General features: G+C 40.8%; 1 protein-coding gene across 4 annotated transcripts in view; it reads right to left on the bottom strand.

Annotated features, from left to right (window-relative positions):
* Positions 1–20,127, bottom strand: part of magi2a (membrane associated guanylate kinase, WW and PDZ domain containing 2a) — a 211,194-nt gene extending 191,067 nt beyond the window's left edge. The window contains exon 1 of one of the 4 annotated variants that reach the window (XM_079582158.1): positions 19,661–20,127. In XM_079582158.1, coding sequence (XP_079438284.1) covers positions 19,661–19,961 — 301 coding nt within the window. In that variant the 5' untranslated portion in view covers positions 19,962–20,127. The remainder of the gene's footprint in view (positions 1–19,660) is intronic. The other 3 variants (XM_079582156.1, XM_079582154.1, XM_079582155.1) reach the window with 3 other exon arrangements.
* Between the last annotated feature and the right edge of the window lie 4,478 nt (positions 20,128–24,605).

The following is a 24,605-nucleotide window of genomic DNA, read 5'->3' as shown; positions in this document are numbered from 1 at the left end:
TGTGTATTGCTTGCTCCGGTGCGGTCAAGTTGCAAACATGGTTTTCTGGCCAGAGACACCAGGGGGGAGATGAAAGACCCTCCAATCATCCCATAAACACTTGTATTACCCCCACAGGGACTACAGAAAGGATTTATTAAGGTAAACACGTTACTTAGTACTGCTTTAATGTGGGTTACTGACAGGTTCTTTAATCTTCCTAATCATATTTGTTGTGCTAAAAACAACTATTTATCATTTCCTGGTTAGAGAAATGTTCTTTTTTTGCCGTGTTTCGTGCGTGCGTAAAAACCCATGGGTGCCGCCTTCCTCACACCTGAATATTTTTGGCCGTTTCATTCAAATGAGGATTTCTCCGTGGCATTTACCATCAGCTGCTCGTGCGTACGGCAAGATCCGAGAGAAAAGTTCATAAAGGCCACTTGCACACTGGCGTATATCGCAAATACACCTACGCATACACCCTTTTTGTACGCAGCGTTGATAAATGAGGGCCCTTGTTGCATCTATGGTCTGCTATGGAGGGAAGTCATATAGTTCTGAGCAGCAAGTTTTAGTCGTCATTTCCTTACTTTGTGTGAATTGGAGACCGATTATAAAGCCAATATAAGTGGCGTCATGAAAGGCTTATGGCTTATAGCAGAAGCACTGCAGCTCAAAAGGATTTCCTCAGAGAAAGCCCAGAATCCAGCCATTGTTTCTCCCCTGAGAGAGAGATAGGGAGGTCACTGTTCAGACACAGACAGAGGAAGAAAAACTTATTTTGACCACTTTGACCAAACTTTCACTTATGACTCCAAAACTGCCAGGATTAAAGGCAAGTAAAAAAAAAGAAGGTAAAATTACAGTTATAATTTATTTTAAAAGAAATGCAAAGGTAAAGTGAACAAAGGTTGCAAAAAGGTTCAAAACAAAGCTCAACAGAATGAAACACAAAACACAAACTAGGATGTCTTAAACCAGAGTTAACTAAATACAAATACAAAACCAGTCTCGAACAAAATCCCAGAGGACTATGAGTGTCTCGCTACAAAATTACAATAAACAAGAGAAAGCACAAGAGACACAGAGCTAAGTGGCATGCTGTTCAATGTAAACCCCAGCAGCCCCGAATGGCAGGGAGGAGGCAGGACAGGTGGAATCCCAGGGTTGGCCAGAATCTGGGGGGCGCACCAGTCATGGGAGAGGGAAGCAGCAAGACCATTATCAGGAGACAGTCCAAATAAAGATATGGAGCTCGAACTAGAATTAGGTAAAAACAGGGCTGTCACAATAATTACTATATCAACTTATCGTTAAATAAATAACAGATAAATTATATATATTTTGGGGCTCGATATTCATCGTCTATACATTTATTATTATTTAGCATTTCCCCCTTATTTTGTCTTTGTAAAACTTTGATTTTTAAATGAAGCAAATTGAGTTAAATTATTATTATATTTCATGTTTATCGCAGCTTGTGTGGTGTTTTAGGATGTGATGATGCACTTTTAGAACAAAAGTTTTATGTTGTTTTTAAGAGTTGACAGTATCCTGTATCGTTAAGAGTCAATAATATCGTTTATCGCGATACTTTGCTGCCTCAATATATCGAACTTCAGGGCACTCCGAAGATAAATAAAAGTCCTTTATTGAAGAGGGACCCCTACGTGCTCCGATCCCACAGCTGGATCTTCGTCAGAGCATCTGAGGGACAGTCCACCAATGGCTGAAGAGGACTTCCACAGCCACATTTATATACACAAAAAACAAGGGTTCAGGACATAAGATGACACCACACAGGGATATGGAGGAGCTGGAGGCCTGGGGCAGTAACGCTGCTCAGCAAAAAAAACAAAACTGTTAAGTTACTGCTTGTTTTTTGCTATTTGCTTACGACATTAATGAGTTCCCTGCCTGTAGTTGTATCTTGTCACACCATGATGGATATCACCATCTGGAGGTGGCCCAGGCAGATACATGTCAGTTTGTCATGTGGGAGCTCTGGGCTTAATACTGTGCATCAATTCTGACAATAGAAGCTACAGTGGAAAAATCTTTCTCTTCACACTGAAATATTTCCACTAGGTATATATATTTTTTTTTAACATGCATTGACGAAACAGAACTTTCGAGTCAATAATAATCCATGCTGAAAGATCACAAAGTTGTCATGTCCGGGGGTTTGTAGTCGGCAAATTAATGTTTTAAATAAATAATACACAAAGACCACAAAGATCGCCCTGATGAAGACATAGTTGTTGAAACGCGTTGGCGTTTTTTTTTTTAACCTATTGTGTCCATGCACCAATAAAGGATTTTTAATTAACTTTTGCTACTCCGGAGTGCCTCCATACCTTTTTTGACTGCCTTTGACACGCACAGCCAGTCTCTCTTCTGTCCTCATGCACTATCGGAAGAGCACCCGTGAGTCTACCACAACTTATTACACCTATGGGACCTTAGCAGCGCTCATTTTCTATTTTTCATTAAATAAATAATAATCGTAGTATGACAGAAAAAAACAATGTTCACAAACAGGGCATTGCTTCTCTTGCGCTTTAACAGACTGGCAATTTTACAAAGCAGAGTTAGAGGCCTGGATGCATCAGCTGTTGCCTACCATTCACCAAAACATCTGGCGAAAATCACGGGAGTAAACAACAACAGTGATGTAGTAAAACTCGGTTACTCTGCATGAGTGCAAGCAATGAACCATAGTCTATGCACAGTCATGCCTGCAAATGTTATAGCGGCGACAAGGCTGCAACAGCTTTTATCACACTTGCATTATCAAAGTAAGATGTATCTGAATCCAATACTTTTAAAAGCTCTCTGCTATAGTTGTACTGTTTATTGCTCCTACAGGAACACATGAATGTCCAAAACAAAATTGATGCAGATTTTAGATCCACAGCAAGACTCATATTACGTCCCTACAGTTTTGCACAGATGCTCTAACTAAAACACAGTGGTAGAAAATATTTTCCCATCTTTCTTGTCAGGTCAGATTGGAGTTCAAAGAATGATGGTAAATTACTAGCTGCTAACACTCAATCAACTTGCCACAATAAAATGTGCAAGATGAAAGATAGACTTGGAGACTTTTGGGATATTTTAGTTGTGAAGAATTCATAAAGTTATCATCATCTTAGTGTAAAGTTATATTATCTTGCTTGCCTTTCAATGTGTCAGGCTGTTCATACATACAACTGAATATTAAATGCTACTGAGTCCTCTGCTCAGGATGAAGGTCAGATAGTTACTGTGAAAGAGATGGCAAAATGTAAAAATTAAAACTACACTTTTATTCCCTGTGCAATCTGTTAAGCCTCATTAAACCTTAACAGTCTAGTTTATAATGACGCTTCATTATCTTCAGCTCTGAGACCTTCTTTTACAAAAGAAATAATAATGTCTCCAAAAGCAGCAGAGAGGGAAAAATAGGGGTCAAAATGCAAGCAGCATTTGTTAAACCGTCAGTCTAAGTTCAGTTCAGCTCACTCGGGAAGGGAATGCAGCAAGTGTCATAATAAGCGCTCATTCTTCATTGTTTTCACTGGAGTCACATTCTTCACATTCCTGCAGAAGTGACTCCCTTTGACTCGGAAGAGGGAGAGAGGAATGACGAAGAGGAGGGAGGAAGAAGAGGGAAAGGGGGAGGTAGTGCGTCATGGCCCAGTGCTAAGATAGCCTGGCAAGCGGCAGACTGCTGTGTGCGCTGGAATCCTTTTGAGCTACGCTGCAGCCTGGGGACCATGGCCAAAACTTTCGCATGGATTTGGGGACCAATCACAGAACGAGGAGGGACGGCAAGACGATGACGCGCTATTTGACATACGGAAGCTTGTAGTTTGTTTACGGATAAAACATTTAAACGTTTATTTATGGATCCATCATGCCAGGAGCAGACGCGACACTATCTGTCAGTCAAGCTTTAGACCGTGTTCTAAATAGTTTAGCTTGAAAGTTTACAGCGGGTACGTCAGACGTCATCTCATACGATGATACGATTGGCTATGGCTACGTGCAGATGCATGATAGACATTCATAGCGTCCAATAAACGGCTATGGACAATCGTAAACCACACCTCTCCTACGGGAAAATGAATTGTTGGTCCCCAGACTAAATATCACAACAGCCTTTTAATTTTCAGAATATATGCGCTTGGTTAAAGTGGGGGGTTAGCGGGTTATAAGATGACTGCATCAATAACATGCAACAATAAAGAAAATCAAAATGACTCAACACACTTTTTGGGACAGAACAGAGTAGCAGGTAGAACTGCAAAAACATTGACAATGGTTAAAAAAAAAAAAAAAACATTCATACACTCCCCAACATAACACTGTATTGGCCCAACAAAAGTGCTACATCTGCAAAAACGCTGCCTTGAAGCAATAAAGCCAAAAGCACACTTTTAGTACAAACAAAAAACCAATGTAGACTATCTAATCTGCTTATTGACATATTCATGCACATTCACATATTTAGAAAGTTGTTCCAATTTAACCTGTAGAAAAGTGATAATTATCTTTATCTTTATCTGGCATCTGTGTCACCTGTGACTCTGCGTCCTGAAAAGACTGCTCCACCCCTCCACAAATGCCCCATTGGACAGAACCATGTCTGGTAACGTTATAAAAAAATAAAAAATAAACTTAAAGGGCCAGTGTCAGAGCCAAAAGGGTGGTTTGTTGCCTGAGGCATGATCGAGGGCAAATATGTAACTAGTATGAAATCATTTGGCCAGTTATCATGGGAGGGCATGATATTGGTAAAAAACATACTTTCTGAACTGACTTACTTACCTGAGAAAAGTGCACTTTTAAGAAAATCTGGATTTTTTTCATATGCTTTTATTTTATTTTCCATTGAATATCATTTTTGATATTTATTGAATATCGTTGTATCATTGTTTTCCAATTACATGGGCCTGGGTGAAGCAGGGGCCAGATGATACGGCAGTCAACAGCACAAAGGCACAGGATACAGAGTGGAAGAGTATGGAAAGTTACAGAAAGAGAGAATGTGAAATGTGAAAATGTGAGTGTGAATTTAGAGAGAGGAAGTTCAACTCTGTAGCTCTCATTTGCCACACCTAATTATAGTAACAATAGCAGCTTTCAAGTTTGCATAATACAGTGCCATCACTCATCGTAATGGCGGCAAGCACAAGCCAGTCAGAAAGAAAACCCATCCAGTCAACCAGAGAGACCAGGACCTACAGTAGAGCAGAGAGGAGTAGAGATCCAACAAATGGGAGCCAGTCTAATCCCTGGACTGAAGCCACAGCTGCTGGACACTTTAACAAGCCTATAGAAAAACCTATATTAGCAGTCAGTTGGATTAACCTGCTCTACAGCTGTCAGACCTCATGGTTATGAATGAAACAGAGAAGAGCAGCAGACCAATGGGTGGTTGGCTGCTAAATAAGCCACAAAAATGTTTTCTAAATGCATGCATGCATGTATTTTGGTGGAAAGTGCCTTTGTAGATTTTCAATACACTGACATCTCCTCTCTTCTTCTGACATCGTCATTCTTTTGGGTTTTTTCCCCAAGATTTTCAGTTTTTAGGTTTTTAACAGACTGCTAAATATGTCCATATAAATGCAGTTATCATAGGTTACATTACGTATAGATCGTTTGTGTGACGTGTGTGTTTGTATAAAGCAATATCTTTTTTATTAGACATGATGATTCTACCAGTGCCTGCAGTGGTTAGTACTAACCCTGGATAACAGGGTCATAGCATACACATAGTGCTAAATATATAAAGTAAAAGGCCTTAAGCAATAATAAAATGTTTGAGAGAATAGTAATAGAAGTCAATTTAGTCTTTTATTGTGTCTCAGGCACATAAGAAAAACAATGTGTGGGACGGTGCCAATTTGCATTCTTTTAAGTTATTTAAGCCTGTTTTTGCAATGGCTGTCAGCCAGGCAGGAGCAACAAAGTCATGTGAAGTTGAGGAGTAGATAATAACAAGTGGCAGTGTGCAAATGTGATGCCAGGAGTGGAGGGAGTGAAGTGTTTGGGTTAATTGTAGAGTGAAGTTACAAGGCACTGGGCACTGAAGAAACTATGTTATATATTATGTTTGGACAAAGGCTTCAGAGACCAAAGACACCCATGACCCGGGTCTAATTTCTGCACCTAGCCGTGAAAAAACTGTGATGATATCGAACAACCTAGTCCCCTCTGCATCTCATCTTGCTTCAAAAGCAGCTCAGCTCATTGTTGAGCATTATTTTGGCTCGACAGACGATTCAAAAGAAAAAAATCCTTCTACAGTATACACATGCCCGAGACCTGACACTTTAATAATAAACCAGCACACAGTGAATTTGCCTGATTTAAAAACAGACACATACTTAGCTGTGGTTAGGAGTGTCGAACTGTGCCGTTTACCCAGAGCATTCATGTTTACATTTGTGCCTACCAAAAATGGTGGATACCCAGGATCCAAAGGTTTGTGCTATACCCACATCTCAATCAAATTCACAGCACAAACCTGTTTTTACAGCAGCTAAAACTGGGTATCAGGTGTCTGTGTCCACAGGTCCCAAATGAGAGACAGGAAAACATGAATGAGCAGCCACAGACATCAATCTCCTCTTCATCTCCCAAACCTATTTGGGTGTGTTTCTCTGGCTTTCCACCGAAGAAATGAGTGAAATGACAGAGACAGTGTGGTCCAAGTTAAACTCCTAAGACTGAGGATGAGAGGGGGCTCTGAGCAGCCTCAGGTCACGTTACTGAGGGCAAAACAAGCAGCGCTGAGCTGAGGGGCACTGCTCAAGGAGAGCAAAAGGCTTGGAGGAGAAGACTCGACAGGAATTCCAAAAGGTTTGCCATTTTCCACCTCAAAACACATTAACTCTGTGGCAGGTTCAATAATCCAACGAGCAGAGAGAAAATGTTATCTAAAGGAAGAGTCCCAAAGAACAACGTGCAGCTCTGCGTTTGTAATGTCACGTGAAAACAAAAAAGGTTCATAACTCTTTCGTAAAATATATATACTTCACAGCTAGCAGGTCACAGGTTAGATTCCCACCTGGACGGGGCCTTTCTGTGTGGTGTTTGCATGTTCTCCCTGTGTCTGTGTAGGTTTCTCCTACCACTAAAAACATGTACACTAGGTGCCTGGTGTTTCTGACCATCAGCCTGGCTCCACATCATGGGTCCCCAGGCGCAGCACTGCCGCTGCCCACTGCTCCCTACAGGTCGTCCAATGGCGTCAACGGATGGCTTAAATGCAGAGGACACATTTCGTTGTACAGTACATGTATAATAATAAAAAAAGCAACAAAAAAAGCAACAAACAAACAACAAACGGTTTTTGCCTGTTCATTATTTTAAAATCATAATTTTCTTTCTTTTTTTTGCCAGGGTATGAGCAAAACGATAAAAGATAACATAATGTTCAATAGGTTTTCAACCATTAATAAATATGAAAATGTACTGGTTTATTTTTAGTGAACATTTAGACAGTACTGCACAGATTTGGAGAAATTCTCTGTGTTTTCTTCCTTAATCTTGATCATCGTGAACAATCCTAAAATCGCAATATTTTTCCTCAGAATAATTATGACTCAAAGTTTTAGAATCATGATATTCCTGCGAACCTGGGACCTTCTAGCTGTAAGGCAAGAGAGCTAACCACTCAGTGGTGGAAATTTTGTACACCGGTGGAAATTGTAATATCGCTGTATACAAATTATAATGTGCATGTGCACTGGAGTCAGGACGGAGATTGCAGCTAATGCTGAGCTCAGCTACACTGAGAGCAGTATAGACAGTGACTGTGGAGGCTTTAGAGGGTGGCGCTTAAAAATGAAGATGAAATTAATAAAGCCTCTCTATTGTCTGAGTAGTTCATCTTTGCAAGGGGGAGGCTCAGGCTTTGTCTTGGATGAGCTCCAATGTAGCATAGCCTGCTATCGTTCCTTAGCATTACGTTAACAACACGTCAAACAAAACCAGATTCTGCTGTCTTCTACCACTTCTTCTACTACTACTTCTTCTACCACTTCTTCTACTACTACTTCTTCTACCACTTCTTCTACCACTTCTTCTACCACTTCTTCTACTACTACGTCTTCTACCACTTCTTCTACTACTTCTTCTTCTACTACTTCTTCTACTACTACTTTCACTTCTTCTTCTACTGTTGTCTGGATGTTGTGGGGTGGAGGGGCCAAGTCCAAGACAAATTTTCTTTATGGGACAATAAAGTTTATTCTTATTCTTTTTTCATCATCCTCCAAAATCGTCCCATGTAACCGGTCTGTTCTTTTCAGTACACAGATAAACACAATCTTTATACACTAGTACAAAAGAAGAGGAAAATATCCCTGAAGATTAGGGCTGAGCCACTGCCTTCAGAAAAGCTTTCATCGGTCTGTGTCGATTGTCTCTTTAGGAGACGCCACAACAATTTTTTCAACACTAGACTAGGCTAGATATTCCTCCTGAGATAACGCTGGGTTAGTCACAATTTATGAAACCAGGCTGGTTTTCGTAAGAAGAATTGTAGAAATCTCGTACTTAATGAGGGTCGGACTGTTAGCATTGGAGCAGCGCGAGCTACACGTCACGCAAGGGCCGAGTCTACAGTGAAGATCCCGCTCGTATGCCCTTTTTAAGAACATGCTTCATCAGAGTTGGGGAGTCTGTAAACCCTCCATGAATTCCCCCACGTCCGTGGTCATTATGGTAAACGGGGAGGAGTGAGCAGAAGACGTCCATTTATTAGAGTGTATGACTTTTCCTTAATATTGGGGTTTGTCTGTGAGCAGGTCAGCCAAAATCATCATCCCCTGTGCTTTTCCTCTGAAATATCCCATTTATGTCTCATTTATATTCATACTATTGGCAGGCCTTGGGTGTGAAAAAATGAATAATCCTGACATCAAATACAAATGCCTGCAATATCTGCCTTGCAAAAAGACTTGCTGCAACCTGGCCCGAAGCATCTCTTCTTTCTGAGGTAAATGTATTGTACACTGTCCCTGCTCGAATAATACAATCAAATTAAATTCAAATACTGTAAGCTCTGGTTTACCCTCCAACATTTTTACAGGGAGCAGAACAATAGATAGCCGCTTAGTGATTCCGTGCAGCTTTACAGCAATGTGATGATTACCGTTTCTTCTCCACTATATATTAAAGTTTAAGATCAGGCCTTCGATAAAGAACAAGCCTAACGAAGAATGAGAATGCTTTACAGAAACCAAAGAAAAAACAGAAGCAATTTGGTTCTAAAAAGGTTGTCCTTATCTTCAGGTTAGTAAATCACCACATAGAACAATGTTCATTCTGAGTCTGCCAAGTTACGTGCTGAACATTGCCTGTTTCCCCTTCCACAGCCCTCACAACTTTTCTCCAAAAGATGGAGAATCCGCCTCTTTTTCACTGTGTGTGGTGCGCACACGTACATGCACCTTATCATTACTTGTCCCTAGACGTCAGCCTGGCAGTCAGAGACAGCAACACAAGCAACTGCAACAGGATGTCTCTGCAAAGTCTCTGTCAGGCATCATCGGACAGCAGAATGTGGTAAGTTCTGCGGACCCTGGGGACAGAGCAATACAAGCACAAATACTCAGGTCTTACAGTAGTGTGAGTGTGCATTAGAAGAGGGAATACATGCTACGTAGCACTTTCTGGTGGTCGAACTCTATGATTTGGACCTAGACGAGCAGCAGTGACTGTGCTGAGGATGGCTATAGCATTCCTGTGCTGCAAAACTGACTCAACAACAACAAAACAACCGGACTGTCATCAGGCTGCACATCACTCATTCTATTATGAGGACATGGACCATTGACTTCAATCAATCAATGAATAAATCCATCAATCAAATTTTATTTGTATAGCGACTTGCAAGCATTAACAACGACAGAAAAGAGGAGAGGACGGATGAAACAAGCGCATGTCATTTTGATCATCATGCCATTAGCCGTGAACATATTTACTGAGGCAAAAGTTAAAGGGATATTTCAGGATTTTTTACTTTCCTAGCTATCCAGAGTGTTGTTGATTACTGGATATATATATATATTTGTTTTAATTCATGCAGTCATTATACTTGAAGAGGTTAGTGTTGCTTGGCTAGCGCATGTCTATGGTAACTAGTAGCCTGCATTAAAAACAGTGACCCAAGCACAGTGCACCTGAGGCAAATCACTTATAACACCAGATTACCGATATAAATTTCTACACGTGGAATTCACAAAGGAGCTTTCTACAAATCAGATATGGCAACGTTTGGGGGATTACCCCATGATTCTGAAGAGGTTTTTGATGCAGGCTACTAGTTACCATTGACATGCGCTAGCCTAGCACTAGCCTAGCACCACTAAACTCTTCAAATGTAAGTCCTGCATGAATTTAAAAAAAAAAATCTATCTCCAGAAATCATTAACACTCTGGATAACTAAATACTGAAATATCCCTTTAACAAAGAGGGTCGCAAAAGTAATGACAATGTTCAGAAATCAAATAGTTCTAATGTGCAGCAGATGTACTCATGACCCTACTGGATTGACAAATGGAGTGACAAATCACCAATACTGGGAAGGATAACCAAGATTATTCCCAGCAAAATATATATTTTTAAGTTCCAAAGTTCCAAGTTTAAGATATACTTTATTGTCCCAAAAGATAAATGTTCCTTTTGCAATTGACACATCCATCAATGACCACAGTCCAGGTCCCATCTTCAGATCCTGAGCAAGGTTTGGACAGGAATGTGTCTATTGGCGATTTAAAGCTACATTGTTCATGTCTGGATGTAGAAACCAGAGTGTCCAGAGAAAACCTATCTAGAACAACATGCAAACACAACAGAGAATGGTCCCACCAGCGCTGCAAATGAAACACATTTATGTAAGAGTTACAAACTGTGTGTGAACATAAAAACAAAACAAAAACACAGCATTTGAGAAGTTGCGACTGTTAAAAAATCTAAACTATTATTAACACCCCAAACATTTACAGATGTTTTGTTTGTGTGTAATAGATTATCTCTAAATACCAGAAAACAGAATATATCTCCTTTAATGAAAAATATGTAGGCTATATTTCTGTAAATCTGTATTAAAAAAGCAGACTATTATCTGCAGCAAAACAAAATAAGGGCAGCTAGGTAAGCACAAATAAGGTACACAAACAAATACTGACTCAAGACAAGGCAGTCACATAATGATGCACTAAAGGCTGGCGCACACCGGACCACAGCGTGATGCAGCATCTGACGCGCGTCCATGTGGGATTAACACACACTGGAGCGCGGAGCTTCACGGCACTTCAAAGGCTTTTCTCAAACCATGCAGGGCTTTTAACACGTGATTTATCACTTTATCAAAACAAAATAAGACACGTATGTCCGTGTTGCAACAGAGAGAGCACACGGGCTCTTCTTTGCAGGTTATCAGCGAGTTGGCGACAGAGACATGTTTAGCATGCTCCACCTGAAGCATGAGCCCAGACGATGGTTTCTCTTTTTCCGCTGCTCCTCTCGTCCCTCCACACAAAGTTTATGCCAGTTTCCCTGTCCGTCACAGGCAAGCGCCTCACTTCTGCGTAAGGTTAAGCTTGGATTGCCCAGGCATAATTATTTACTCAAAATCTTTTAAGAAAACACTCACAGCCAGTTTGGCATGAAATATCCATGAAAATATCTTAAAGCCTTTATAAATCCCCCAATAACAGTCTAATACCAGAGTGTGGGTGTTCATACTGTGGAATAGTAGCACATCAACAAATAGAGCGCCGCTGTAGCTAAGCATGTGCACCCAAAAGAAAACTGTTTACATGATTTGCCTGAGAGATACAAACTTCTGAGAGCAGGCCGTCCGCTCTGGGTGTTAGGTGAACCCGGTTTTCCCGACCGTTTTCAAAAACCTGTTCTTACTCCCAAATATAATTAGAATGCTAACAGATACAGGACATTAACATTTCAAAACTGTTTGGATGCTACAGGGTTGTAGCATATTATTCTAACAAACTTTCACTGCCATCCCCAGAGGCAGGCTGTCAACTAAAACACAACCTTTAAAAAGCAAAGGTAAAGTGCAATCACACTTTGCTGCCATCATGCCATTCGGGTCTGGCCAAAGCTCCCTGTGAACTGCCTGTTGTAATGACTTTTCCCCAACAGCATCTTGCACTAAGTGGGCAGCCAGCGCACACACGGATTGCCTTGGGCTGACCTGGAAATGTCGGCTCTTACCTGCAACAGCCAAAAAAACAAAAACAACACTCAGAGCTCAGCACAGCTCAGTGTGCAGCTGCTGCTGCTGCAAAGCACAGCTCCTGTAAGAGTCAGTCACTGTGGTGATGCTTTTTCTACTCTCGCTGTATTGCTGAGAGCAAAGAGCAACAAGCAGGAGAATTCTACAATATGTGGAATATTGTAGTAACTACAATATTCCACATAGGGCTGAATTTCTTACAGACTACTTTCCCTAAATCAGAATCTGAGCTGGATTTAACCTAGGGCTGGGCGATATGGACCAAAAGTCATATCCCGATATTTTTTGGTTGAATATCGATATATGATATGTATCCCGATATTTTTTCCGCAAAGTTAGAGCTGTGAAAGGAAATGTTAAGTCAAAGTCAAAGCCAAATATGAGTAGTTTTATTGAAAACTAAAATGTACGCATAAACACTGTATAACAAAGCTCCGTAAGGTGCACATTTAAATAAAAATAGCCAAGAAAATAAAATAGGGCAGCATTTATATGTAAGAGCTCAGTTTAAGAAAAAGATACACTTAAAAAAAAAAAAAAAAATCAGCTTGAGATGACCTGTTCCTTTTTGTTAACGCAATAGCTTTTCTGAATTTGAAATATCCCGCTATACACAATATGGTCTAATTCCATATCTCATTTAAAAATACATCGATATATCTTAAATATCGATATATCGCCCGGCCCTCATTTAACCAGTGCAAAATGTTGTATATTCTACCTTGTAAACACTGCACAAGACCAGCCGCTAATATTGCTAACTAGCCACTAACTTGCGGCTAACGGCTCTGGCAATTCTTAGTGGCTGGTGTACACTGTGCGTTATTTTTGGTCTTAAGATGGTTCAAAGAGACAATCATAGATACGACCAAAGTTTATCATAGGGCGTGTGTTTAGATGAGGCAAGTGCTGCATGCTAGCGGTGATTATTTACATGGAAATGTGCAGGGAAAGTCCTGTCAAATGCAGAGACTCATTCCAGGCCTCTGTTGCTTGTGACGGTGGTGCGGTGTTGACGAGACACCTGACAGAGATCCTAGTTGCAGCATGAGGATGGCTCACTCTAGCCTTGCAAAATAGGGTTAGGGTTAGTTAGGTTAGGACAGTTCTATTTGAAATCTTTGTCTCCGTCTCACTGTACGACCGACGACCTGCGGTTTGGGGTACGACCTTCCCTACAACGAATGATCATTCATCGCAGACTTGAGCCGATTTATGCCAAGGGGCTTAAGTCCTCTGCAAAACTAACCCAGCATCTAAAAAGTACTCAGAAAATGCAAAATAAAGAGATACATCATGTCCATAATTGTATACAAACACACATACTGGAGAATCCACAGAATTGTCGTAAATCAAAAAGAGGTCAATCAGCAGTAATAAGTACTACTAAATGAACACAGCACAGGCATTGAGTAACCTTTCTGATAGAACCTCTCTTAAAATGGAAGCCTACTTTACTCAAGGGATTGTAAATGAGTAAAGTAAAGTAAAGTAACAAATTACTAACCAATCTGCTGTGAAAAAAGTGTGATTGAGGAAAATGCCTTGTACTCGGTATTCAGTATCGGCAAGTATTCAAATCAAAGTAGGACTCGTATTGGTTTTTGAAAAAGTTGTATCGGTGCATCCCTAGTTTGACTTTGGTAAAATATGACAATTCTAATAGGGGTTTACTTTGTGTATATAAATATTTCTTGTAGTAATTGTCTATTTTTACAATGGGCTTTACTCCTTCTTTGAACACAAAAGGTAAACTAACGGCCATGTGTTTGTAGAGAAAGACAAAACATTTTAAAGGACATTTTCTGTCGCTGTTTCTGCTGCTGTTTCTGCTTCTGCTGCTGGGGAGAGTTGCTCTGGTAAAGCAAGAGTGATTTGCGCTCTACAATATGCACTAAGTCCTGATATGCCTGGATTGTAAACTGTGTGACATTTTTTAAATCTTTACCCAGTTGACACTGATGGCATAGAGAGACTTATGGCTCTTTTTCCCACATTTGATTGAAGTGAAATGTACTCCAAATTTCAAAATCTAAATGAAAACGAGTGACTATATTTAGTTACCGTAATAAACAGGAGACAGCCACTTAAGGAAGGAAGTGTTTTTCAGTGATATTTACTTGAAAAATCATTTGAAATCTCTATTCTAGAGTTTTAGCACAAACACAAACAGAGCAGTTGGAGAAAATCAATCACTGCAGCCATCAAAGAAGATGAAATTTTCATGAAAAATTAACACATTAGGATGATATAAACACGCTGCTTCTTGAATAAATCGGCGCAGTAGAGTGCCGATTACACACACTTAAACTTACACTCACACTTAAAAACACACTTTGATCCAAAGCCTCTTAGTGGCCTTTGCTGCTGATTTAAAAAAAAAAGATAGCTCCCTCTGCTCTGGTTTGTAACAGATCGATTTTGAGACAAGCCCTGGGGGATTTATAGCTAAGTTAGAATGAGTCTCATGACTTTTTGTTCACTTTTTGTCAATTCTATCATCCTTACACAGACACACCAAAACGTATGTCATCTCTGATACAAATGCAGTCGTCACACAGTAAGGCTGGGCGATAAATTGAATTAATTTGTGCTTTTGAAAATCGACAACGTGGAAAATTGCTAGATAGTAAAATCGGGCCTGTCACTCCATGTCCACCTTGCCGCGCGGCCAATTTAGCAGCTTTTCAGACAACTAGCGTAAGTTTTCAAGAACAACACGAGTGGAGAACCCGGCGACTTTCTGACAATCTCTGCTGCTTTTCAAAGGCCACATGGTGAGTTTAAGACTGCGCTTTGTAGTTTTCCGCCTCAGAAACGGCTTGTTTTTTTTACTCTCATCCTCTTCAGCCTCTACCGAAATAGCAGTATGCTTAACTCCGCCCCCTGTGTGAGTCTCCATGGAGACGGCTGTCAATCACATACTGCGCTCAAGTTTTGAGGATAAAAACTCTGTGGATTACTATAAAACAAGTTTTGCTATTAAAGAGCAAATCTAGGCATATTTAAAACAGAGATGAAAGTTCAAATACAGTAATTGCAAAATGAATCCAAATATAGAAGCGCTAGACAAAAATAAACAACTGTCTATGCAAATACAGGTCTCTTATCTAAAAATGGAAGGAAAGGCCTGAATCCTGCAAGTTCATTTTGAATCAAATCTATTAAAATCGTAATCTTCTTCGACTTTAGACTTTATTTTTTGGCCAAATTGCCTAGCCTTACTATACGGTAGGGCAGGCAATATGGCCTAAATGGCTCTATATCACGATATAAAAAAGAAATTGGATTGGTTGACTCCTTGATGAGATGACTTAATTATGTATTTATCATTATATTTTGACTTTTGACTTGAAGCGTTGTTTGACCTTGTGCCTTACTGAAAACAGTTGATTGAGGCGGTCTGATTTTTTCTAAACAATATGATTTGATTCACATACTGTAGTCCCTGTCACCTTTTGTATACTTTCCTGCACTCTCACGTTCATTTGGCCATGACCTAATCACATCTCACGCTACTTTCCAATTCAAATGACGCCTTTATAATGTTGGACAGCAACTAAATGCAATCTATCCAAGGTACAGTGCACAAAGTGGATTAATCCATTTCCACCAACAAAATGTCCACTTTTCGAGCTAATATGTTAAAATTATTAATTTAAAGACATAATAAAAGTACAACAGTTGTGTCTTCTATGACTGGGTAGAATACAAAAAACAAAACAAAAGATGAAATGACGCTATTGTGCGAGTGTAATTATATTGTCATAAAGAGTGAAATGTTTCAGCCGTCTCACAGTGCAAGTGAAATATACAGTTGTGCTCAAAAGTTTTACATACCCTGGCAGATTGTTTTGGACATTTTTCAGAGAATATGAGACAAACATTCTTTTCTGATAATAGCAGTTGTGCAAGGCCATTTACTCTGGTCCATTGTCAGTGTGTCAATGTTTAGCCATTGTATCTAGGATTGAAAGGTTCCACCAGTTATGATAGAAAGGTGACAGTGCAGAGTGACCATAAACCACTTGAAAATATAGTGACAGAGCCGCTACGTGACTTACGTACCAGGTAGAGAGACCTGCTGTTAGCTGACACACTAAGCAGAGCATACTTATCTGACAGTAACCGGGGCGACAGAGTCAGAACTAAAGATTGAAGAAGATATATATATATATAAAACACCTTAACATGTTAAACTACCTGCCCATTTCTGCAGAGAGACTGTCCGCTATCTGAGATGCAACAAAAGAGGACGCAAAGTTACAAAGAGTGATAGAGCTGATCATAAAAGGTTGGCCTGGGCACAAAAGAGACATTACACAGGAGGACTGTCATCCCTGAGACGCTCAGAGCCGGCCTTGCCCGCCGTATACACTCATCATACCTGGCCTGGGAGTCGAGGGATGTCTCAGACGGGCACGTGAGTGTGTGTACTGGCAGGGTAAAGATAAAGACTTTTGTATCCAAATGTGACATCTGGAAGTCAGTTGACCCCAAACAACAGAAAGAGACTTTGCAGCCCCAGAATGTTTCTTCAGACCTTGGTCCAAAGTAGGAAGTGATCTGTTTTCATGGCATAACAAGGACTACATGATAACTGTAGACTATTATTCAAACTTCTGCAAAGTTGACTATCTACCAGACACCAGACTAATGTTCAGTGTATATGTCTTGTGTTTCCTTGTGTGTGTGGGTGTGTTTTGTGTGCACTTCTGTATTTGTCTTCATCGTTGCACAGCCTTGATGTAAATATTTATTTAAAATTGTTAAGACCCCAGGGAGAATAGCTGCTTTATTTAGTAGCTAATGGGGATCTAAATAAATAAACAAAAAACAACAACAACAAAAACACCAAGAGCACCACTGTAATCCTCAAAAGCACATTTCACTTGTCAAAGAATACTCAATGTGCTGATTTCCAACAATGGACCACAGTATTCGTCACAGGAGTTTCAGACATTCAGTCAAAAGTGGGAATTTGAACATCGAACATCTTCAATGGGATACCCACAAAGCAACAGAAAAGCTGAGTCTGCAGTCAAAACAGCAAAAAGGCACATGCAGAAAGCTGCAGCTACAAGCGAAGGTCTTGGCCCAGAGACTTTTGAATAGGACGACCCGGACCCTAGGCCTACGAAAGAGTCACTGTTGGAGCCGAACTGACGAACAACAAACAAGACTTATCAACAGCAAACGAAGACAGGAGAAATAATACGCACAGCAAGGGACTTGGACGGTCTCAAAGCAGGGGACAGTTCAGCCGTTCGATCCTTGCAAAAGCTGGAAAGCTGTAAAAGTACTCAGAACTGTGAGCCCAAGATCGTACGAGGTGGAGCTGGAGTCTGGTGGTGTCCTGGGAGAAACCGTCGCCATCTCAGGCACAACCCCAACCCACCTACTCCACCCACACAAACAGGGACTTTGACTATTTTACACAGACTGTAGTAACTACTGAGAAAGCTTGTAATTCCACATATCTCTGAAAGACTAAGTGACAAGGATGGGTTGTTATACTGTTATGGTTACAAATAGCGGTTGCACTGTGATTTAGTCTGGAAAACGAAAATACTTGAATGTGTTTTCTAAAGTGTTCTTGTAAACATGCCGATGCACTGAGATGATGCTCTAAAAGGAAAATGTTTATTTTGGTTAAGGAAAGCAAAATGTATTGTGTAAAAAAAAAAACAGAAAGGATGTGTCAATGGCAGTGTTATTGTTATGTTCCTAGGGGGACCACTTTGAGTGTGACACTTACCGGGTTTAAGCAGGCTGCAGGAGCATGTGGTCGAGCATGATGATAAATAAACTTGAACTTATGAACTATTTCAACCATTCTGTATGGTTTAAGACTGAGCAAACGGAACCGAATGAAATAATTGTAGCCTACTTTATGTACAATACACAACATTGGCCGGAAGTATCTCAAACAAGAACACAACAAGAAAAGTGTTACAACTCTGTAAAATTGTTTAAACTTCTTTTAAATGAAAGCAATTTAAAACAACATGAAACACCCTCTGTTACATATGCAATTTCAATATAAATCCTGTAAAACAGGGGTAGGCAAGTGGGCTTAGTTGTGGGCCCATTTTCTTCCTTCTGAAAAGTTCAGAGGCCGAACCTCCCAATCGTGGCCCAAAGTGCACTTTCTCCAAATCCCAGTGTCGTTGATCACATCTGTCCTAATAAGGAAGTTGGGGCATCCTCCAGGAAATGTTTAAGTATTTGACCCCTGAATTGTGTAATAATATTTCTTAAAGTCATCATAGAGGCCATTTTTGGATCAATGCAGTGTACTCAGTTTTCTGGACCAGAGTTTCACCTCCCCAATTCCACTTAAAAGGGGGAGTATTATGCAAAATGGACTTATTCAAGCTTTCCATCATGTTATTATGTCATTCCCTCATTAAAAACATGCCTGAAGTGTTGCCTTGGCACATTCACGTATTTTTGAGTAATCTGTAAAAACTCTGATGGCAGCCATTTTAGGGATAGGTTTGCCTGAGTCCTCCTAGGAACGCCCCCACCTCCCAGAGACGCCTCCGACCTTTCGTCACCAGTCGAGTAACCAACCACTGCTCCTCAGCAGAACCCCCCCCCCACTGATGCCACAGACAGCGTGTGGAGGGGGCGTGTCGGAAATGGTCAGAGGTTCTTAAAGAGACAGAGGCCTATTTCAAGACATTCACTACAGCCATTTTGAGAGAGCAATTTTATACAAGGCAGTTATTCTAATTTACTGCATTTACAGACCAACAGAAGGTTTGCTCATCATTGTAGTGTGATATAGACTGGTGCTATGGGACTGAAAAAAACATAATACCCCCTCTTTAATCTGGTTATCCTACAGTCACACACACAAACACACTCTGATTCATCCTGGCTTATTGTACATGTTTTTGTGGTGGGGGCACCCAGAGGAAACCTATACATGCACGGGAAGAACACGCCAACTCCACACAGAAAAGACCAAGTCCGGGCCTACGACACCGGGACTTTCATGCTGTTAGGCAAGAGCGCTAACCGCTGCGCCACCATCACCGTGCCACCCAGACCCTCCTCGTTTACCCTTGTGCATGTGTGCAATACCTAAACACTCACTTTCTTACAGTGACTTTCAATTATCAAGCTTCTTGTACGAGACTTTCAGGGGTAAAAGGGGTAAGAGAAGGACTTGAAGTAACACACCCCCTAAACACAGCGGTCCATAGTGACTGGACTCAACCACGACAACCAAAACAGGCCAAAGCGCACGAAAAGTCAGTATTAAAGAAAGATCAATAGACAGAGTTGTCCTCCTGTACGCCAACATAGCGGTGCGCTTTAACCGGGCAAGCAGAAAACAAAAGCGCGCCACAGTCGTCACGGGGTAAAATGTGCGTAAAACACAATATAAAGTGAAAAACTCTTACCTTGCTTGACACATTTGAGCCGGATCGGGTGTTTGCAGTGTTGGATCATAGAATGAACGTCTCTAGTGGTTAGTCCGGCCACGGGGGTGTCATTGACTTCCAGTAAAAGTTCATCCTGAAGGAGTTTACCGCTGTGGCAGAGCTGCCTGCCCGGGAGAAGCTCACCGATCACCGGGAACTGTCCATTCTCCGCGCCGCCCGTCAGCTGCAGCCCCAGGTCCCCGTCCTCATTCCTACAAAGAACACTCTCGTGGACTTTGCTTGTCCAGTGGTTCTTCCTCTTCTTCAAGCTCTTGGACATGGCTCAAACGAGGGGGAAACGCATGAGGGCAGCCGTGTTAGTTTTCAGCTCACTGAAGTCCCGCTGTTCCGCGCAGACGGTTTTTGAGGCGGCTCTCAAACTTCAGAAGGGGAGGACAGTTGTATCCATGTAAGTACGCACGCTCGTTTACGCACGCACAGCATCTGGATCGGTCGGTCTTCTTTTTTCTTTACTGAAAGCTGCCCAACTTGTGCCGCGTTCAAAAGCAACAGCGGAGACGGGAATTGACACGCTTCCAACATGGATCCCAAAAAAGCCCATGAAACAACCCTTTCTGCTCAGTATAGGAGAGGATGGAGTGACATGTTGACGGCAAGGGATTGGTTCAGTTCGCAAGATTTTATTATTTTTATGTGCAAAGGTCTATGTTTAGTTTTTTCTTCTTCTTTTTTTTCTTTTTTAATGAATCGGCTCAACACTTTGCTTAGTTTAGGCTACGTGCGAATACAACTGAACCAGCGCAAAAAATAAATCGTATGTGTTCACTGACTTCTTCGTTGTTGGACTTGGAGAAATTGTCCACCACAGCGAAGTTTCAGCGCTGTCTTTGTAGCTGACGGTTTCCCTTGACGCACTTGAACACAACACTCGCTTTCAACAATATTCAGTAACCCGGATGTGGAGGAGCAGGAGGAGGAGGAGGAGGAGGAGGAGAGGCTTTTCATCAAATCTGATTTTCCATGGAAAGCAAAAAGTGGGGTTCCTCCCTTTGATCTAAAATAAACAGCGACAAGAGACGTTTTTGTTGCATTTCAAACTGTTTAAACTGTTCAACATATTTCTTTTACAAAATCATTTAGGCTGTGTAGTTTAAAGCCACACCGCGTAGAATTGTACCCAAAAAAATAAAATTGAAATGCAAGCTTTTATTTTATGACAGATAATTTCAGCATTGAAAAATACCTCAAACAAACATGTGATTTTGCTGTAAGCGGCCTCAGCTCTCCTAAGACATGACGTAACTTTACCGGGAGTGGGTACGTCTCCAGCTCGTTTCCATGGAGATGTCGACTAAAGTCAGCAGAATTTGAGATTTAAACAGGTTAGGTTCCCATCCAAATCCATTCTTTGATTTCTCACAGCAGAAATAGCATTGTCTGTCGAGCTGGTCATTAGGAGCATGTTTTGGACTGATGGCAACAGTATAGTCCAAAAGCAGTGTACCTTTAAACTGGTTGTGGCTGCAATATAGTTTTGACCGTACTTTCAAGCATTTGGTATTTTCTTTATTGTAAAAACATCCTGTTGTCAGTAGTTAGCACACAGCTGATTAGCCGCCGTGCTTTCAAACTCTTGATATTTGTATTTTTAGAAAAAAATCTATGGAGATTCAGAATGGGATTTTTACTTCCAGCCCCGGCAGAGCCTCCACTGCTGAGCTCTCTAAAAACCTAGGCCTATTATGATTCTGAAGTCAGACTGTAAAGTGGTTCTCAAACTTTTCACACCACGTCATGAACTATTTTGCATTCCAAGTACCACCAGAGCCTAAAACAGGATATAATTAGGACTAAAACATGGTCTAAAAGGGCTTAAAAGAATTGGACTACATGTTGTCTAAACTGGAAGTATGACTGAAGAAAAACGGCTGACTTAAATGCATTTAAACCTAAATCTGTAATTACAATGAATACATAGACTCTATAGACATAGACATACTGCCTGAAGAAGCCCAAGGACCACCAGTGGTACATGCAGTTTAAGGACCACTGCTGTATTCACCTTATTCCGGAAGTTCATGAGGGCGCCGCCATGAATTGTGCCTGCCCCTTTTCTCGGAAGTGTCAGGACAACAGAAGTGGCGAGACAAAGCAAAAAGAGGCAAAAGTGGGCGGGGCGGAATACGGTGAATATCAAATACGTAATCCACTGAGGGGTCTTCTTCTTTTACGCCTTAAATGGGTGTGAAGATGTACCTAGTTTGTTCCGCGATTACTAAGGTCAGCATAACATGGGGAACTTGCTTTGTTTTATGAGTACATATGTTTTCTGCCTTAAACGTAGACCTGACACTGAGCCTTAAATCCCAACTCTATCCCTAATTTTAAACCAAGCTTATTTGCACAGTGGACAAAAAGGCGGTGCATGTTTTGTAGATGTAAAACCTGATGAAAAGCATAAAAAAAAAAAATGTTTTAAAGGGGCTAGATGCAAGTTAGTCATTTTGTGTTCACTACTGCCACCCCAGGTCGCATGCGTAACTGCAGCTTCTATATTAAGCTTGTGCATGATGGCAGTTTAGAGGCAGTTGTGGTGTGAACAGATCTGAACTCATTCTACACATTAGGACATGGCTGGAACATGTAGTCCCTTTAAGCTGCAAAGCTTTTATTTATTTATTTTTCCACACTAAGATGACAGCTGTTTCTCACTTTAATAAATGCTTAATTAGAAAACAAATATCACTGAAGTACTATAGTGACACTATTATAAGCATTGCTGCGCTTACCACTGCTTTGCTGTTTCTGTGAATGATAATTTGAATAACATGACCTCTTTAGAAAACTACAAACTCTTAGCATTATTGCCATACTGCTAAACTTCCTCTTAGTGGGTACAAAGGTTTAGGCAGGCCGCTTCTAATAATGTGAATAATGAAGCAAGGGAAAGATAACATGATAACATTCCCATAACATTTACAACAACAACAAAACATCAGGATGTAATTCCATCATTTACATTTTCAAAAATAACATTAAAGGGACTAGATGGAAGTTGTCGTTTTTATACTCGCTACTGCTACCTTAGGTCTTATGCGTAACTTCAGTTTCTATATTAAGCGTGTGCATGACGGCACTTCGACCCGAATGAACACTGGACTTTTTTCATCTACAAAGTCATGCCTTTTGCAACATTTCATCTTTCTTTTGCTTCATGATTCACATTAAATGTTGGTCTGGGGTGCGTACACTTGTCAGGTGCGTACACATGTGCCTGTTTGCTTGAAATTAAAAAAGAAAAATATTGGTAAAGGTATGTTTTGCACATTTACAATAAAATCAAAGTCATGAAAATAAACTCAAATTCCCCTCCAAAATACAGTAGTTTCACATCCATGCTGTCTGTGCTGGAATTTAGCGACGAGTTGTGCTGGAGGTGAGAGATATAACAGAAAACTGGAGGTAAACAAACAGTAGGGGGAGTATTTTGTTTAACAAGGCAGGAATTCCGGAGGTAGTGTTTGAATAAGACGACAAATCCACAGCATATTATAAAGTAAGTGCCAGGGAGGAATACAACAACAGTCCTCTGATGGAAAATGGAGTGGGAGTACTGGCATGGCGTGACTATAAAAATGAGTATATAGACAATAGCGCTTTGTCGATTCCTTGCCAAATGCTGTTTATCTTCAAAGCTCTGGCTTTCTTTAACTGGGCAACTTGTGTGCGTTTTTCAGATAACAGAGTGTTGCACTGTGCACGCAAATCAGGTGGACTTGCATAACCAGAACCACAATACACACCCCATTATGAAATGACAGTAACAGGCTTCATTTTGGTATAATTAAAGGTGCATTATGCAACTTTTTATGTGAAAACAAAGTTGATATTTGTGTGTATTTGACCTTGTGGTGACCCAGCGGCTGTATGAGTGGTCAGCATGGCATTGGCTTTACTTTTCAGTTGTTTTGTAGGTTTTCTGGTTCGTCAGCATTGAAAACTTTCCAGACAATTGATCCTAGAGCATCCTAGGGCAACCACTGTGACGGAAAGTAAAGGCGCCATGCTGACCACTCATACAGCCGCTGGGTCACCACAAGGTCAAATACACACAAATATCAACTTTGTTTTCACATAAAAAGTTGCATAATGCACCTTTAAGCTTGCTGCAAAAAAGAAAACGATCCAATGATTACTTCCACTGTGCGTGCAAGAGGGAGTTATTATGCTCTTTGTCTGAATGAAAGTGGTACTGTAGTTCTATCAGTTCCATTGTATCAGGTATTGAAGCTTGCGTTACAATGTCACACTTAATAAAACGTAGGCCTCATGGCTGCCGAGTGAGTGATTTTGTGTGAATTGTTTGTTTTTCCAAACACATTTTGGCACCTTGAATGATTTGGCAAATGAGAAATCACAAATTCCTCTCTTTCCTTGAAGGGGCTAGATACAAGTTGGTCATTTTTATACTCACTACTACCACCTCAGGTCATATATGTAACTGCACCTTCTATGTTGCATTTTTAAACTCTGAATAGTCCCTTTAACTAAGTGATGTTGTGATAAATGAAGAGACCATTGATGGATTGATAACCTGGCGAGACCTGAATGATGCCCCCTCTGTATTTTTTCATATAGGGATATCAGTCTGGGCTGTGAGCAGTGTCTACGGCTGGCGCATAGGAGCGAGAGAGAACTTCTTTCCAATTGGCAGTAAATTACCAAAACCACATCGACAGTAGGTGAGTTTCGTGATTCTTAATCCTGTTCGAATAGAAATCAACTTTCCGGTTATTGCTCGCCCCACAAATTTTAACTGCACTCTCCCTTAGTTCCGTTTGTAGTGCCCGTGCCTACCTGAAAGCCATAAAGTCTGATCAGAATGTACAGACGTTGCCCTTTTCAGCGAATAGTACTAATCTTACATTATTCTTAACTCTTTCTCCTGTTGGCTCCAGCGCCG

The sequence above is a fragment of the Gobius niger genome (genome assembly GCF_951799975.1).
Source record: "Gobius niger genome assembly, chromosome: 2".
Taxonomy (NCBI): Eukaryota; Metazoa; Chordata; class Actinopteri; order Gobiiformes; family Gobiidae; genus Gobius; species Gobius niger.
The sequence above is the reverse complement of the archived record's forward strand: the minus strand, read 5'-3'. Positions and strand labels throughout refer to the sequence as shown.